Consider the following 18,081-nt stretch of genomic DNA (forward strand, 5'->3'; position numbering starts at 1 on the left):
AGGGCAGGCATTGTAAATATAAAAACATCTAGTAGATTGGTTGAATCGTCTCTGAGAAACAAATGCCCAAACTTTTGGTCAATTTTGCTTAAAATCCAAAATGGCGGCCAAACCATGTGACTGATCTGAAATTTTTTTTAGGTTTCTGAAAGGGCTTGATACACAGATGCCATGAAGCAAAATTGAAAATATTCCCTCAAGTGTTGCCAGAGTAAAAAACTACTTCCTGTTTAGAAGAAATCCAAAATGGTGGCCAAACCACGTGACCAATCGTAAACATTTTTTCAAACATAATTGGGATTCATATATAGAAGCTAAATACTACATATGAGAGCATTCTGCTTGGTGGTTCTGAAGAAGAAGATTTTTAAGTGTTTTTTGCCGTTTTTAGGAAAAACAAAATGGCGGGAAAAGTCACATGACCGCTAAAGTTTTTATTGCTGATATTTATTACACATGAGTTGTAGTATATACCATAAAAAAATCTAGACGCCTAGACCCTCAGAAAGTGGTCAAACAGCCACTTCCGGTTTTATTTCAATCCAATATGGCTGCCAAACTAATTCACCAATCGAAATTCTGAAAGCATGTTGCACCAGGTCACATTAGGGACTATCAGTATAGAGCATTATCAGACCATTCCGTTCAGCAGTTTTCTCAAACGGCTTGACGAAAAAAGTTACGGAAGAAAGAAAGAAAGAAAGAAAAAACTGAACGATAATAATAGGGGCCTCGCCCTTTGGGCTTGGGCCCCTAAAAAACCGAACAATAAGAATAGGGGCCTCGCCCTTCGGGCTTGGGCCCCTAAAAACCGGACAATAAGAATAGGGGCCACGCCTTACAGGCTTGGGCCCCTAATTAAAGCCGCAAGCGGCGTCACCGGGGCCCAAGCTGACAAGATTCTGTTTCATAATTAATGTGGTCACATGTTAGACAATCAGGTAGCTTGTATTATCAGTAACAAGAGGTCGAAATGAAATTGGTACCATGTATTTACGTGGTTTGGTTATCGAAATAGGGTTTTCAGGATATATAATGAGCCATGTTCTTATGCACAATAATGAGATTACATAATCATATATAGCCATTTCTAATGTCAGTTACATCTTTCATTCAATGTCTTCATAATGACACTAGTTACATGTCCAGCTCTGCGACAGTGTTTCAGATATGACTGCTATTCATATTAATGAGTTCACATGACCATATATGGTCATCTGTTATTTTAATCAAATCTCTTGTTCACTGTTGTCATAATAACACAGGATTCATCTTCCCAACTCCAACAGTGTTTAAGATATAATGGTTATGCATATTAATGAGTTCACATGACCATATATGGTTATCTGTTATTTTAATCAAATCTCTTGTTCACTGTTGTCATAATGACACAGGATTCATCTTCCTAACTGCAACAGTGTTTGAGATATAACGATTACGCATATTAATGAGCTCACATGACCATATATGGTCATTTGTTATTTTAATCAAATCTTTTGTTCAATGTTGTCATAATAACACAGGATTCCACTTCCTAACTGCAACAGTGTTTGAGATATGACAGTTATGCATATTAATGAGCTCACACGACCATATATGGTCATTTGTTATTTTAATCGAATCTCTTGTTCAAGGTTGTCATAATAACACAGGATTCACCATCCTAACTACAACAGTGCTTGAGTTATAACAGTTATGCATATTAATGAGGTTAGAAGCCCCCACCCCATGGGTGCCCAGCCACGTGGCCTAACAGTGTGCTATTGGGGCAAAATGATGCATCTGATGACACAAATGCACATACAAAATTTGAAAGAAATCAGACTAATACAAAACATGTAGTTGCATAATTTCTATTTTCACAAAATCCAAGATGGCGTCCAAACCACGTGACTGATGAAAATAATATTATTTTTCTCATATGGAGCTAAGGCCAGGCATGGTAAATATAAAAACATCTAGTAGATTGGTTGAATCACCTCTGAGAAACAAATGCCCAAACTTTTGGTCAATTTTGTTTAAAATCCAAGATGGCGGCCAAACCATGTGACTGATCTGAAATCTTTTTTAGGTTTCTGAAAGGGTTTGATATACAGATACCATGAAGCAAAATTGAAAATAATCCCTCAAGTGTTGTCTGAGTAAAAAACTACTTCCTGTTTAGAAGAAATCCAAAATGGTGGCCAAACCACGTGACCAATCGTAATAATTTTTTCAAACGTAAATGGGATACATATATAGAAGCTAAATACTACATATGAGAGCATTCTGCTTGGTGGTTCTGAAGAAGAAGATTTTTTAGTGTTTTTTGCCGTTTTTAGGAAAAACAAAATGGCGGGAAAAGTCACATGACCGCTAAAGTTTTTATTGCTGATATCTATTACACATGAGTTGTACTATATACCATAAAAAAATCTAGAGGCCTAGACCCTCAGAAAGTGGTCAAACAGCCACTTCCGGTTTTATTTCAATCCAATATGACTGCCAAACTAATTGACCAATCAAAATTCTGAAAGCATGTTGCACTAGTTCACATTAGGGACTATCAGTATAGAGCATTATCAGACCATTCCGTTCAGCGGTTTTCTCAAACGGCTTGACGAAATAGGTTACGGAAGAAAGAAAGAAAGAAAGAAAGAAGAAAGAAAAAACCGGACAATAAGAATAGGGGCCTCGCCCTTCGGGCTTGGGCCCCTAAAAAACCGGACAATAAGAATAGGGGCCTCGCCCTTCAGGCTTGGGCCCCTAAAAACCGGACAATAAGAATAGGGGCCTCGCCCTTCGGGCTTGGGCCCCTAAATAGGGGCCACGCCCTACAGGCTTGGGCCCCTAAAAAACCGGACAATAAGAATAGGGGCCTCGCCCTTCAGGCTTGGGCCCCTAAAAACCGAACAATAAGAATAGGGGCCACGCCCTACAGGCTTGGGCCCCTAAAAAGTAAAACATTGACACGGACGACGGACGACGACGGACAATCACTCATATGATAAGCTCCGCTCGACAAAGTCGACAGCGGAGCTAAAAAAAATGGTTTAGAAGTGAGTATGGTTTTCGAGAGGTGGGCTTCACACCCTTACCCTCTTAATGTGGAAGTAGCCCCCCCCCCCCCTCCCCGGCTCATACCTCAGAACGTGCATCAATTTCAGGTATCATTAAAAGAGTATCTTACCTTGGAACGTGCATAGATTCTAGGTGTTATTGTAGTTGTTTCATACCTCGGAATGCACATAGATTCTAGGCGTTTTTTATGAGGTCTGGAGAAACATAACTTGGACCATACATCGTTTGTGCTATGGCAGGAGTCGCATATGTCTGAACGCGCACACATTCTAAACGCCATTACAGGCGTCCTATCCCTCAGAACGCGCATACTGGATTCAAGGTGTCTCAAATCTCGGAATGTGCACAAATTCTATGCGTTATTGCAGGGGTCCCATCCTTGACAAAGCATACACTTTCTAGGCGCCATTCGCAGATGTCTCATACCTCGTAACGCATGTCATCAATTCACGTTATTGAAGGAATCTTAGACCTAAGAACGCGCATCGATTTTAGATAAAAAAATAAAAAAAAAACGGCTAAATACTCACCTGTATAGGCAAGTCGTATTTAACTGCAAGTTCTCCCAAACTCGTCATTAATTCCACGGAGCAAGACATTGCAAATCGTGGGGTGATGATGGCGGAAATTCTCTCGTAATCCCGACGGTTAATCTCCTCCACAAACCTGAAAGAGACGTCACAAACATGACCATCACGGTTAGCTACCGTTTTGACAGGCCAAAACCACCGGCCAAGATCAGACGATTTTCCGTTCAACTGCGAGATCTTGCGTATTGGATGAAAACGCGGACCGAACGCCTACCGCAAAAAGTGAATGATTTGTTTTTTTTTAAACTCAAATTTCTGTAAATTTTTGTAATCAATATTTTGTAGTCAATGTTGAAATGACGTTCTTTCAGATGCGAATATGGCGTTGGAAACACCCCCGAAACACGTTCGTGTTTGTCGATTTTGTTTTATTCCACTCCAACGCTCATTCTTCTTCCCAGAGCTTCTTGCGGTTACAACACCGAAAGTATATATTCGTGGAAATAGACCTCTGCGTGAGAGAATGTATGACGCTATGTTGGAATTCAGTGAATTCATAAGGGGGGCTTCTCTTTGTCCGCGTGAGCATATTAGACGATGCTATGGGACTCGTATCGTAAACACGACAAACCCCCCCCCCCATTTAAAGTCCATACCTGCTGACACGACCGACGCAAAGACAGCGCATTAAACAACCACAATCGTCCGTTATATTAGAAAAAATCGGTACCCCTCAGGCACATTAAAGAGCGGCGGTGTTCGAATTTCATGTAAACAAAAAATGTATTTTACACGCGTTGTGAACGTCGCTATGAGTCCCACATCGAACAGGACGCGACGCGACGACCCCAACATATAGCAGCACTGTCGTGAACCGTCGCCTACACATCATTAAATATAAAAAAAAATATTGATGAGACATTACAGGAGTTAACATTGTTCAAATGTATAATAGTGTAAAGTACTTTATTTTCACTTGAAATTTATTTTTGCTATTTTGGTTGAAGAGATGAGTCAGTAAGAATAAAAATATTTTTCTATGTTTTACATTCAACTGAATTCAGAGAAAATATATTTCATACAAAATAGCTAAAAAGTCTTTTCAGCAAAAATTAATTCCAGCTAAAGAAAAAAAAAAGTATTTTACAGGTAAGAACGTGCGAGCCAAGACTGCGGTTTCTAAACGAACTGCACCCTGCCGTCATTGCCCACCCAATGGACTCACGAGTTTACCGTTCAGTTTCCTGTATTGACGTTTGTATGTCCTCCATATAATTTTCAGGTGAATTCTGGTCCATATTCACTTTTCCTACAAAAGCACGCTGGCCAGCTTTGTCTGGGGCAAAATAAATAAGTAAAAATAAATAAACAAACAAACAAAAAGTAAATAAATAAATAAATAATGGATATCGTATTTGAATATTACATAACTCTACTGTACAATGACTAATTTTCACTGGGTTTAAATTTCGCTGATTTACCATTTCAGTCATATTCAGTGGGTTTTAAATTCACAATGTTCTATGCTAAATTTTACATATTCACTGGGTTTTAATTTAGCGCATTTTCAGCGAAATAAGCAAAATTAAAACCCAGTGAATAATTAACCCCTTTACAGTATTTAAATGACGCTCTCTCACAAAACTATTCAGTGACGTCTATGGGGACAAGAATACATCGCCGCAATTGTTATGGTCCAACGTCGTGCGAGATTGCGATATTATAAGAAACGAACGACTGCACAGTCAGAGTTGTCGCTCTAAACCACATTGTATTTATCTTTTACGTCACATAATCGCTCCGTCACTAGAGGGCGCCATCTATAGGAAATGGCTTTTGAAATACACACCTATGACGTCAGCAAGGATGAGTGTTGACTTTGTGTGGATTGTACCATAGTAACATGCTGTAGTGGTCCCCCATTTTAGAGTACGATCCTGAAGAAATAAGCGCGTGAAAAGTCCTTTAACACATAGTATTTTTTCTCAAGTAAGGCACCGTAAATATGGTTTATTTTATTGACGTAAAACAATTGCGTAAAATACCGGAAAGACAATCGATGAACTAGCCAACAGAGGGCGCACTTTGCAGAATCATACCATAGACAGTGGATGGAACTTACGACAACTTTCTCGTAAACATTCTCAGCAAACTTCGTATTATTGTATTTCATCTCCGTCGGGAATGTGTATTTTTCTAACCAATCCAACAACTGCAGGTCCATTCCAGAACCGGAAATGGCGTACTGTGGCGCGTGAATATGGGTGTCAACAAAACCAGGAATGAGGAATTGACTGAAAAAAATCAGGTCAACTCACGATTGATAATAGTTTGCACGAGGATAAATTTCTGCACACAAATTTTCATTTCGTCTGTCTATGCCCACACATAAAATATGGTATCTGTGACAACATGTACAGTCAGCATTTGTAATAAGTCATTAAAGAGACGGCGGTGGTCGTCGTGCGGCGCGTGAACAAACAACGTATTTTACACGCGTTGTATACGTCGCTATGAGTCCCATATCGAACAGGGCGCGGCGCGACGACCACCGTCCTTTAAGATAAGAAGATGGTCGCACAGACTTGTCACGTAGTCTCAAACATGGAATATGGAAATGCACTGTATGCATACATTACATTTTCTTATTATACCTCATGTACAAGATCGTCAATTTGATTGGTTTGAACGTGATTACGTGGCGGTCAATAAAACCGAATAATGACTCGTAGTCAATAATAACAATCCGTTTCGTTATTACGCATGCCTAGTTATTTCCAAAATAATCAGATACCATAATTCACTTTTTGCTGTGTTTACTCGGTACAATAAAACAATCAGTTTGTAATGACTTTTTGAAGAATTTATTCACCTCGGCTGCGCCTCGGTCAATGATTTTCTCTTTTAGCGTATTTACGTTTCCTTAGAAGTTCGAAGAAAGTCCTTCTGGTTAGAAAAACTGCGTGTATGCAAATGAGCCGTATGCAAATCTACATATGTGACGTTCCAAGAGTTAGGAATGCAACTCACCTCTGCTTCATGTATCTCACGTCTTTCGGATTGAAAAAGTACCTCCTTGCAAGGTCGTTCAAATCACTCTGACTCTCAATGAAGATTATCTGAAAGCATAAAAGATGTTAATGAATGACCAAATATAGATACGTGGCTGTATCACGTGCCGGGGTTACTTGTCTTACTGACGAATCCTCCCCGCAGGGGATTCTCGCACACTGCGTGTTTTGATGAAACAGCGAGAACGAACACGTTGGCGGGAAACAGATAAAGATTGTCGGTCATTTGAGCGTGCTTGGTTTCATGTCTACTTTTCTTCGTTGGGGAAAGTTAAACCAAAGCCAAGAGCGGAAGAAACGACAGGGGAAGTTTTCTGTCAGTTTATCTTTTATATTACAACGTTTATTTACTAGTCTTCTTCTAGTAACCGTGCCCGATCGATGGAATCGTCTTCGAACGAATATGTAATTTTATGCAAATTATGATCGCCGCAACGTCGGCAGTATGCTAATTCCCTTTGTTTTAAATGCTTACCGAGACACGCTTCATAACAAAAGAACCGAAAGAGTTTCCTAACCGTTCTTCTAGTAATCATGATATTACCCCCAGCTTCCTTCGTCTGTTTCTTCACAGTAGTGAAGCGGCGAAACAGACGGAGGAAGCTCACACATTTTGGCATTAGCATGAAGCATATTCGTCATTTCTAATAACTTTCGCCCAATAAAAACGTTTCTGTGACGTAAATAAATTAAGCAATGTCGATGAAATTGACAACTGCGTTATTTATGTAGTCGTTCTCCTTCAGAATAAAGACAATCTCTAAAAAACATACTTTTATTGACAGGCTAGCGAAGATATCGAAAATGTTTACAGCGTTCATCATCGTTCATTTACGTCAGGCACGGAAGCGTTTTGACACTAGAGGGCGCGACTTAAAAAAGACGCGGTGTTCCTGCATTACTACTGTAAAGAGGAAATTCCATGTGAACGTTTAAAAGGCGGTGGTCGTCGCGCTGCGCATGTGCGACATTTGTGTTGATAAACATTGATTCTCCCACAATCTAATGCGCTTTTCTAATGGAAATCACAAGTATGAGGTTTGACCTGGGCGCAACTTGCACTAATTGACGCCGGTGAATCCTTCGATACCTTCTAAACATCAAAAATTACCCCAATAAAGCTCGGCAACGTCTCTGTTTGTATTCGTTGATCTGCTGAACAGTCCGTTGAACAGTCGAAGTCGCCATCTTTGTTTATATAGAGACCCATACATCTCGCGCATGCGTGGCGCGACGACTACCGCTCCTTAACCCAAAGACGATATAAGAAACCATTGGTTTCATCAGGTTGATTTGTACCAGGCCCGATTTGTACTCACCGTCTTCCCACGTACGCCGATGAGGGCGTCGTTCACAATCTGCAATGGCACTGTGCGAGTGGAATGCACAAGGGTTCCGGCGAAGACCGTAAGGGGAGTAGTTATGGTGGTGTTCTGATTACTGTCCATCGTCAATAGCGTGTCAGCGGAAGTGGAATTGGATATGTTTGTTTATCAAGTAGGCTAGACGGCAGAAATAAAAAAACAAGTTTCTATTGTTAAGTTAGACAAAGCAGTTTTTTTTTTTTCATTTTTTGTGCAGTTATGTGCACAAGGAATCCGCCATTTTGTGTTTAACCTCAGTCCGTTTTGCGGTGCTGAAATAAAAATATCTAATATGTAATATCTATAAGTTCAAGTCGACCATTTTAAATTTTAATTTCACATATTACATGTTTAATAATGACTAATCTTTAAAACAAAGTACCTTAACATTTCTAAACCTTCACTGATAAAACCATTTCTATAAATTGCGCCCTCTGACAAAAAATGGAATCTTCAATGATTGACAACTACATATCAAAACGATGTCGACGCTTTGAACGGCTTTCGTATCATGGAAACGCTTCGCCACTAGAGGGCGCAATTATTGAAAAAGTTTATGTCGTGTCGTGTGAAAAAAATTATCACGATGTCACAGTCCCTCTCAATCTGATTAAAATCTGTTGTAGTGTACGGGCTTTAATTATCTTGGCTATAAACTTATTTTAATTTTATTTTTTATTACTTTTGTTATTGATGCCTTTTTATTTTACTTTGATTTTGTGATTTTTTTTTTAATTCCGCGGAATTAAAAAAATCACAAAATAAAAATAAAAATAAAATAATAAAATAAAAGGCATTAATAACAAAAGTAATAAAAAATAAAATTAAAATAAGTTTATAGCCAAAATATTTAAAGCCCGTACACTACATCAGATTTTAATCAGATTGAGTCCCTTTGAAACAAAAGGAAGGAAGTCAAGATAATCTTTGAAATCGGCAAATTTACCGTCATGCAAAGCGATACCTCATTGTATGACTTCACTCTGACCTCAAATTCGGGCAACTACAACGTAAACAAAGCGTGTGAACAAAATTAGCACTATGAAATGTTGGGTTTTTGAACCCTGGTACGTATCAAAACCAGCCTACCAACCCATAAACATACAGTTGCTGCCATGTACAGATTAATATCGAGAATTATGTTCATCTTCTAGTTTTAATAAGGAAAAAACAGCACGTACCAGCATGCTGACATCTCTAAACAAATCTCGTCAAAATGGCGTCGTTCATGTTAACGTAGTCGATCGAAAAACCTGTGATATTTCTGATTTGTGGGGGTTCGTATAAATTCAAGTCAACTATACAACAACTAATGACTTTATTCGATACACCAGTATAAAACAATGCTTCAATTTTTGTATATTGTCATTTCAAAACGTCGCCATTTGCATTTACGATCGAAAAGAGCATCCATAAAAGTCGCTCAATTGAACATTGATAAAATGCGGTGTGACAAATAACAAGTCAGCCCACCTATTTTTAATGATATGTTTCGATCATAAAATGTCAAAATCAAAGACAAATATTGGTTTCGCGCCGTGAAGAAGGGTAAATAAAATAGAGTTCATTTCAATTCCCCAGACACAGATCAAAAGTCTTATTATGTAACCACTCAATCGGAGATAAACCCCTCAAGTGTTTGGAAACACTCATTGTGTGTCAGAAAGCGACTGATAACACATCCTAACATTGCTTTGTCTTGAGTCTATCTTTGAAACTTATAGGCACACAGATTAAACCTGTGTTGTTGATTTTGGAAAACACTACTGAGGCTGCCTTGTTTCCCTTCAGAAATTCTACTTTTTAACCATGGAACTATAGACCCTTTATAGTTCCATGTTTTAACCAATTTACATGACATTCTATGATATGTTCACTTTATCATATGAAAGTTTATAGTGCATTTCATCTGATAAATAAATGTCAAAATCGTAATTTTCAATACAAATAATAGTCTCGCTACCTTAAACCTATACGTTTGTATTTTAATTGGTACGTTTTTACACAGTCCCTCTATCCCATTGTGGTTTTTATTTTAATTAATATACTAATTTGCGAAGTTTATAATTTATGCTCGTAAAGCTCCTGATTTATTTATTTATTTATTTATTTATTTATTTATTTATTTATTTATTTATTTATTTATTTATTTATTTATTTATTTATTTATTTATTTATTTATTTATTTATTTATTTATTTATTTATTTATTTATTTATTTATTTATTTACTTATTGACTCTTACACAATCCCCGGAGGGAAAGAAAATGGGCACAAAGTACAAGGATGAGTGAGGTACTTGAACCTTACGAAACAGTACTGTCGAGTTTCAATATTCATGTAGTTGCGTCTATTCTCTATAAATAGGGAATTTTCCGTACAATTGCGAGATCTCGCGAGATGTATGAAAAACGCGCGTCGAACGTCTGCCGCAAAAATCGAACGATTTGATTTTTAACTCGAATTTCTTTATTTCGTAACTCACATCGACCGGCCGATCTTCGACAGAGGAATATTGCCTCCGAATACCCTTACTTAATCAAAATTGCCTATCATCAAATGTGGACAGCACATTATTAAGCATGGAAATGACCCCAACATACTTAGCGTTTGTCGAATCCCACGCGATGTTTGACGCGACTACGACGTTAGGACCTTTGTTTGTCCTGTTTTTAGTTCGATTTCACGCATAACGCGTGATTCTCGCAGTGAACGGAAAATGGTCTATTCGAAAGAATTGATGGCTATAAAAGAAACAGCCCAAAGCGTCATGAAAAGTAACTTCAGCTATTTTGTATGATTTTTAAAGCAAAATATAGAAGGAAATGGCCCGAGGGTATTTTTAATGATTCATCTCTCCAGCAAAAATAACGAAAATTAATTCCAACTTTAAAGCAAAGGAATTTCACCTGATTTGTGTAGTGTTTTTAATATATGGCCCAGCATTCGACGCATTGAAATAAACGATGACGTAGGCAGTGTACAGCTGCTGTCGGCAACGTGTTCAGTGTAAAGAAAAAAATGTGTTGACTCGATCATTATAAAGGAGTGACCATTTATTATTTCTAGGGGGCAATTCTCGGTGCTTTTTCAAAAAGAAATCAATGGACCCCCTTCCTTTATTCATTTTGTAAAAGAGGATGCCCCTTAGAAAAAATGAAAAAAAATGTAACTTCCCTCTCTCTCGCTCCATATATATATTTTCATGTTCAATAAAAAAAGGCGTAAAGTAAAAAAAAATTGTCACTCGATCTTTAAGAGAAAAATATTCGCCCCCACTTCAGCCTTGATAAAAAGTCACCCCCCCCCCCCTGTGGCTTTGGAAAATATGCTGACCCCCAGAATAATAATTGGTCATTCCCTAAATGACAGCGATGTTTTCAACCCCGACTTTTCTCCGAAATCAACAATATAGTGAGGTACGCCGTGGTGCTCGCCCTACAGCGAGTCGTTATACTATGGGCAGCAGGTGGGGCTCATCTCGCCTTGACGCATCTACTTATGTGAACTGGACAGACTGTCTCGGATTCTTGCTCCACGTTACGATACAGAGCACGTAATCATGGATCCAAGTACTACCGTAAATTACGCCCTCACCACCCCTGAGTTCATGCTAATAAATATTCAGTGATTTCATCTCAACTTGAAAAATCTACAAGCAGTGTATCTTTACCGGTATATTAGGATGTAATCGCAATCGATAAAAAGAACGACTTCGGTTTCCCATTACAGCTCCCTGAGTTACACGCATCTGAATAAATCTGGTCTGGCAGCCAAGACATATTTATTAACTCATAACAACCTACTGGAGCAGAAGGCAACCTAGCTTAAAGCGCGGTAGTCGTCGCGCTGCGCATGTTCGACATTTGTGTTGATAAACATTGATTTTCCCATAATCCAATGCGCTCTTCAAATGGAAATCACAAGTATGAGGTTTGACCTGGGCGTGACTTGCACTGATTACCGCCCGTGACTCCTTCGATATCTTCCAATCACATGAAAATTACCCAATTAAAGCTTGGAAACGTGTCAGTTCGTACTCGTTGATCTGTGCAACAGTCAAAGTCGCCATCTTTGTTTATATGAGACCCATATATCTCGCACATGCGCAGCGCGACGACTACCGCGCTTTAAAAATAGCTGTGATAATCTAGATTAGGGAGGATACAAAAAGGCGACCTTTGAATTACAATAATTTTAGTTGTTGTTTTGTCGATTTCTACATTCAGCGTTTGGGTTACTGCGATCCTGTTACAGCTGGGCGCCGTGTAAACTTTTAACATGCAAATGGAGCCCATTTGTTGGTAATACCGGTTAATCAACCCCCCTGGTGCGGTTATTTCCATTCACTCATGAGTGATGCGCTAACATAGCATCGCTGTACTGCTCGCTGGCTAAGTACACATTATAGGGGTTAAAGAGGCTCGCTAGATACACGTCAAATTTACTGACGGTAATTAGCTTAGAAAAATAATAATTAGATCAACTTCATACCTTGTTACATAGAGCTAAGGCGGTGGTGAGCGTCGGCACATTCAGTTATGTCGACGAAATAACGCTGATAACGATACTGGGTGATAGTCGGAACTACACTGCCTCATTAATCAGTGTACCAAAACGGGCCGATCAACAGCACGCCGGCATGAACAGTGTATGTATGCCGAAAAGTCAGCCAAAATACCAAATCCAATCGAAAATTAGGATTCAACACAACATACAGCGTAAGACAAACATATACATGTGTCCTGGTAACTCCGTTAAGAACCACACTCAGTGTTGTTATGAAGTCACGTCCCTGGCTGGCTGAAAAAAAAGGTTCGGTCGCGTTGGATATTTTGTCAAACTAGGTCAGAGGTCGTAGCATGTATGACATGTATCCGTGTTTAAACGTGTACTCCCTCGGCAATGCGCAGTCGTCGTGTTACTCAGTAACTTTATGGCCTGGTACTGAACGATACAAACAATGTTTTAAAAACTTTCGTTTTTTATGTCGCCGCCTACCGAAATGTATACGTTGTGGATAGGTGTGACGTCACAGGGTGCGATGGCAACAAGTCTCGTTCATCAACCCCACAGTACTTCATCCATATATGTTTCCATGAGAACGTTTTATTCTTAAAATGGCGGACGACGATCGTCCCACATGTGTATATTTTCGTTCGTACTCACCGTCACAGAAGCTTCGTGTTAGGGGATCTTGGTCTCACCGTTGATACGTTTATTGAAACACTTAAAATTCCCCAGAAGGAATTAAAATGGTTACACAAACAGATAGCCCACCTTTATTCTTCCAAACAGTCATCTGAGGTAGCCCCTCGCTGTACAGTTCTCTCGTACTTTTTTCTCTCTCTCTCTCTCTCTTCGTCTCTTGCCCAAAAAAGTTACAAACTCTTTATTTTAAAAAGTCAAGTCTCTAAGACGTGCGTGGCAGAGTAAACTTGCGATCAGCTGATCGCTGCAGTCGTTGACACGATCACGTGACTACCAGGTTGCCACTACTGAATACAATAAGTAAACAATCTATCAAATTCCTGTAAAATATGTTTATAATCTTTACCCGAAACATGCAAGTTGTTGATTATGAACTCAGACTAATAATACAACAGTAGAGTGGGACTTGAGCGCACCCAAGCTCTGCGAATGCTGGAACAAACTAAAAAAAAAAAAGATTAAAAAAATATATGGAACCCTGGCACGCGTACGTGATTAAAAGTCCCGAAAGTTTGTTTACGTTGCTTTTTGATTGACAAGTCACTTTTGATGTTATATGTAAATGAATGGCTGGCCTCGGTACGGTGCAGCGTTTTTTTTTTTTTTTTTTTTTTTTTTTTTACTTCAACTAGCTTCGAGTTCATTTTTGCAATGGCTTTTCAGTGACAAAATACACAAACGTGAAATCCTCAGTTAAATAAAAAATATAAAAAATACCTTAGAAATCATAATCGGCAACGCTGCTTTTAAACATCGCGGAAGATTCATGCACTGTGCGATGCCATCTTGGTTACCATGATCGGAAACCCCCCTTGTCAAAGTCCTATATTGGATACGCTCCATCCATTTACGGAAATACTAGTCGTGTGAATGGTAACTTCTTGTTTTCAACAAAGGTCACTGCGCATGAGTAATGACCCCCATTTAAATTTCATCGGAAAATACCAGCAGTATAAAAGGATTAGAAGCTTAACTCAGCAATACACAATTTAAGTTGATAGGCTTATTTTCCGTCACTGCTCCTTCTTTTTTAGACTGGCGCAGTCGGGGCGATTAATTTGTTTTTGTAGTTTAAAAAAAAAAACTCGAAATGGAGGTGTTACCGCGAAATCACTCCGGCTGGGGTGATTTCGCAGTTACAGGGGATTTCGCGCTAACACCTCCATTTCGCGATTTTTTTATTTCATTTAAAAAACAAATTAATTGCCCTGACTGCGCCAGTCTACTTCTTTTTTTGCTCCATGGTTATATCACCCCTGGGAGAGGTACTGGCCTTTCAGTTTGGTTGGGGTTTGCGGCCAGGAAGTAAAACCCCAGATCCTATCATAGACCATTTTCACCTCAAAAATCCTACCCCATTATAAACCAAATAGTGATTTTGTGTATTCCATCAGAGACCAAACTGTCACTGAATTCAGTTTATTCAGTTATAGATTTAATCTACTCATCAATCTTAATGAATAATCAATAATGGGAAATAAGAACAACTTGAAAACTACAGTACTTACGTTTCAACACAGCATTTTATTTGATTCACAAAAAGTTGTTGTTTTACCATTTTGTGGACATTGAGAGCCTGAGTATTTTGGATATTTTTTTTTTATTATTATTTACTGATTATTTCTTGAGCCCCCTATTCTGAAAACAGACCCCATCCTAGACATAATATTGAACCAATGTATTTTACACGCATTGTATACGTCGCCATGAGTCCCATATCGAACAGAACGCGGCACGACGACTGCCGCCCTTTAAATGACCCCCCCCCCGGATATTACTTCCACAACAATTCCAACCAAAAGCACAATAATTAAAATATGAGTATCTGAGCATAAACACTAGTCATGATACAGATCTCGGCACGTGCCGAGCCATGCCGACACGTGCCGAAACGTGTATGTAAACGGTCGGAACCAAGTACCGAAATAAAAATCGATCTAGGCCCAATAGAGTCGGGAGCGTAACTCGTCACATGCTGCCCCAGACTTGCTGCCTAAAAACTCGGTACGAGCCGAAATCACGCCCTCGGCGGTGAACAACATTTACTGATTCATACTACACACGTACTAGTATTATAACATGGCGGTAACCCGGGGGGGGGGGGTACATGGAACTTGCCTAATGGGGGCGTGCCCCTGAAATGGGTCTCGTTTTTTTGATTTTAGGTATAAGTATCGGTCTTATTTCTGGTCAAGATAGGTATAAAGAATATCGGTAATATTTTTCCGATTTGGTCGTATTATTTTCCGATTTGTTCAACCCCCAGTTTCTGATAGTAGCGGACCCCTAAGGAAATCAAAGAGAAAGCGAACTGTTGTTTCTCATTTAACAACCTTAAAAACCTGAACCATGTGTTAATAATATGCTTTTATGTAAGTGACAGAGGTGTTTCAACAGTCAAAATACATATTTTAATAAATCAATATACAATGCAACTGTTGGCTTACATTTTGCTTCTAACGGTATCTGTTTTATTCGGAATAAACATTGATGATGACAGAAAAGGGACCTTGGGTATAAATATGGGTATATATTTTAGTACTATCCAGGTATAAAAATGGTCGCACTTTTGACACTCGGGAGGACCTCCCTGCCCAGCTATGTATCCACTGCCCACCCCCACCCCCCAAGAGGGAGGGGGTAAACGGAAGTGCGGCTAGATATGGCCGGATGCTATTGCAGAACATTGTGGCTGACGCATTGTATTTATGTAGTGCTCAACTGGCTTCATTTTGCAAAACTAGAGGGGGGGGCAAGGGTTATTTTCGTTCAACGTAATTGCAATATTTTTTTGTTCGTACAATGTGAATTTAAAAAATAGACGTACAACGTAATCAGTCAAATATTTTTTTTCGTTCACTGTAAAAATGTGTCATTTTTCTCGGTACATACAAGAATTTACACCCAAATTAAAAAAGTCATAAAGAATAATCCAGGGAAATTACATTTTCGAAACTGTAAAACGACTAGATGACACAATTCACTGCAAAATTCAATTTTCACTGTAAACTGTAAAAACGTCTTCTTTTTTTTTTCTCGTAAATTGTAAAAAGCCCTTTTTATTTCCCGTAAAACCGTACCAGCTACCCCCCTTGCCTCCCCCTCAAACTACGTCGACGTCGACGTATAAAACTAACGTGAACGCCACTGCTGTACTCGCTATCCGTCCATAAACGATAAATAATTTCGGCACGTGCCGAGATCCCGTGAACGTGAACGCCGTATATATTCACCCCTAGTAACCTGATACATTTTTCGGAAACAAATTGATAGTATTGTGAAAGATTAATTGTAGTGTTATTAAACATTCACGTCAGAGGTACTAAGTTCGGGGAATTCTCCATCTTTCTATCGAAAGACACACAGAGAATCGAATCGTTTCACATTTGGTCTCAGCCGCGTTGTTTCTCTCGCATGGCCGCCTCAAGACTGGCCCTCGTCGAGAGCTTGCCACAACTAACTGAGATCGATTTTATTCACATTCCAACTGTTAACCAATTACAGAGAAGTTAAAAAACTCTAAGGCGTCGCATTCACACATACAGCCAATCACGCAAAGTATTCAACACGCCATAATAATTAATTGCCCCCTGATGCTGAGACATAACTCTCATACTTATAGGCGTCTTGTTGACTTAACCAACTTCCATAGTCGACCATTATATCAGCCAGTTGTTCCAATCACTAATTCCCTTACATACGAATGAACCTGATCATGACAAGTTACAAGCAGGTGTGGATTATCCAGGGGTCACCATTGGAAGCCGCTATTACCGCTAAAAGCGGCCTCACCGAAATACATGAAAATATAAATCATGATAATATTACCTCCAATGTCAAAATTTATGCCACTATATGAATATTTCAATACGATAGCTTGAAATTTAATAGGGTTTGCTTGCACGCCATTTTCACGAATTAAACCACCTTCTAGTGTGATCGGGGTTTCTACGGAGTTTGAGGAAATCAGCCATCATAGATTAGCTTCGCCAATTGGTAGACTAGAGGTATGTACTGGAATAGTTACCGGGCAGTAAGGGTATACACATTGGAGAGATACGAATAGTCCAGTATGCAACGCTTAGTAGATTTATAATATACAGTAGATCCGACCCACAATTGACATAATACTGTTTGTTAGTCCACAGGCGAACGAGATTTGTATTATTTCTGTTTTTGTTTTACAACCATAAAATTACTCTCTGTAGTAGATTTTCGTGTTGAATAAAATTATTATTATTATTATTATTATTATTATTATTATTATTATTATTACTATTACTATTACTATTATTATTATTATTAAATCCGAATCCCCACTCAGTATCCAAGAGTAGTCTGAAGTCGTCCCTCGTAAACATTAGCTTTTGTCATGGATCGGTCATTATTCAAACTCATTGTTAGTTTAGTGGATATTTCGATTGAACAGTCACAATAGTTGTTCCTACTTAGAAGATGGTAGACCTCAACAAACAATGGAAAACGACAAGCATAATGTTGTCAGTAGGGAAAGTGTGCACGTTAAAGCGCGGTAGTCGTCGCGCCACGCATGCGCGAGATGTATGGGTCTCATATAAACAAAGATGGCGACTTTGACTGTTGCGCAGATCAACGAGTACAAACTGAGACGTTTCCAAGCTTTAATTAGGTCATTTTTAGGGGATTGGACGGTATCGAAGGAGTCGCCGGTGGTATTAAGTGCAAGTCGCGCCCAGGTCAAACCTCATATTTGTGATTTCCAGTTGAAGAGCGCATTGGATTTTGGGAAAATCATTGTTTAGGCCAGACTTTTATTATCCCTTGTTTCGCGAACCCGCCGAAGGAACAGGAGCCAAAAATGAAATAA

General features: G+C 39.0%; 1 protein-coding gene and 1 long non-coding RNA gene across 2 annotated transcripts; both read right to left on the reverse strand.

Moving 5' to 3' along the window:
• Nucleotides 1-3,578: 3,578 nt before the first annotated feature.
• Nucleotides 3,579-8,531, reverse strand: LOC100371210 (guanine deaminase-like). The gene is made up of 7 exons (XM_085494384.1): nt 8,408-8,531; nt 7,981-8,163; nt 6,621-6,709; nt 5,713-5,884; nt 5,440-5,527; nt 4,824-4,926; nt 3,579-3,726 (listed from the first exon to the last, which is right to left on the reverse strand). The coding sequence occupies exons 2-7, from the start codon at nt 8,107-8,109 to the stop codon at nt 3,579-3,581; spliced, it is 729 nt and encodes a 242-aa protein (XP_085350510.1). The 5' UTR covers nt 8,110-8,163; nt 8,408-8,531.
• Nucleotides 8,532-13,380: 4,849 nt separating this feature from the next.
• Nucleotides 13,381-14,275, reverse strand: LOC144351966 (uncharacterized). Its single transcript, XR_013420508.1, has 2 exons — nt 13,953-14,275; nt 13,381-13,522 (listed from the first exon to the last, which is right to left on the reverse strand). It is a non-coding gene; the product is annotated as an uncharacterized LOC144351966 (long non-coding RNA).
• Nucleotides 14,276-18,081: the final 3,806 nt, after the last annotated feature.

Source organism: Saccoglossus kowalevskii, chromosome 20, assembly GCF_978046115.1.
Source record: "Saccoglossus kowalevskii chromosome 20, keSacKowa6.1, whole genome shotgun sequence".
Classification (NCBI taxonomy): domain Eukaryota; kingdom Metazoa; phylum Hemichordata; class Enteropneusta; family Harrimaniidae; genus Saccoglossus; species Saccoglossus kowalevskii.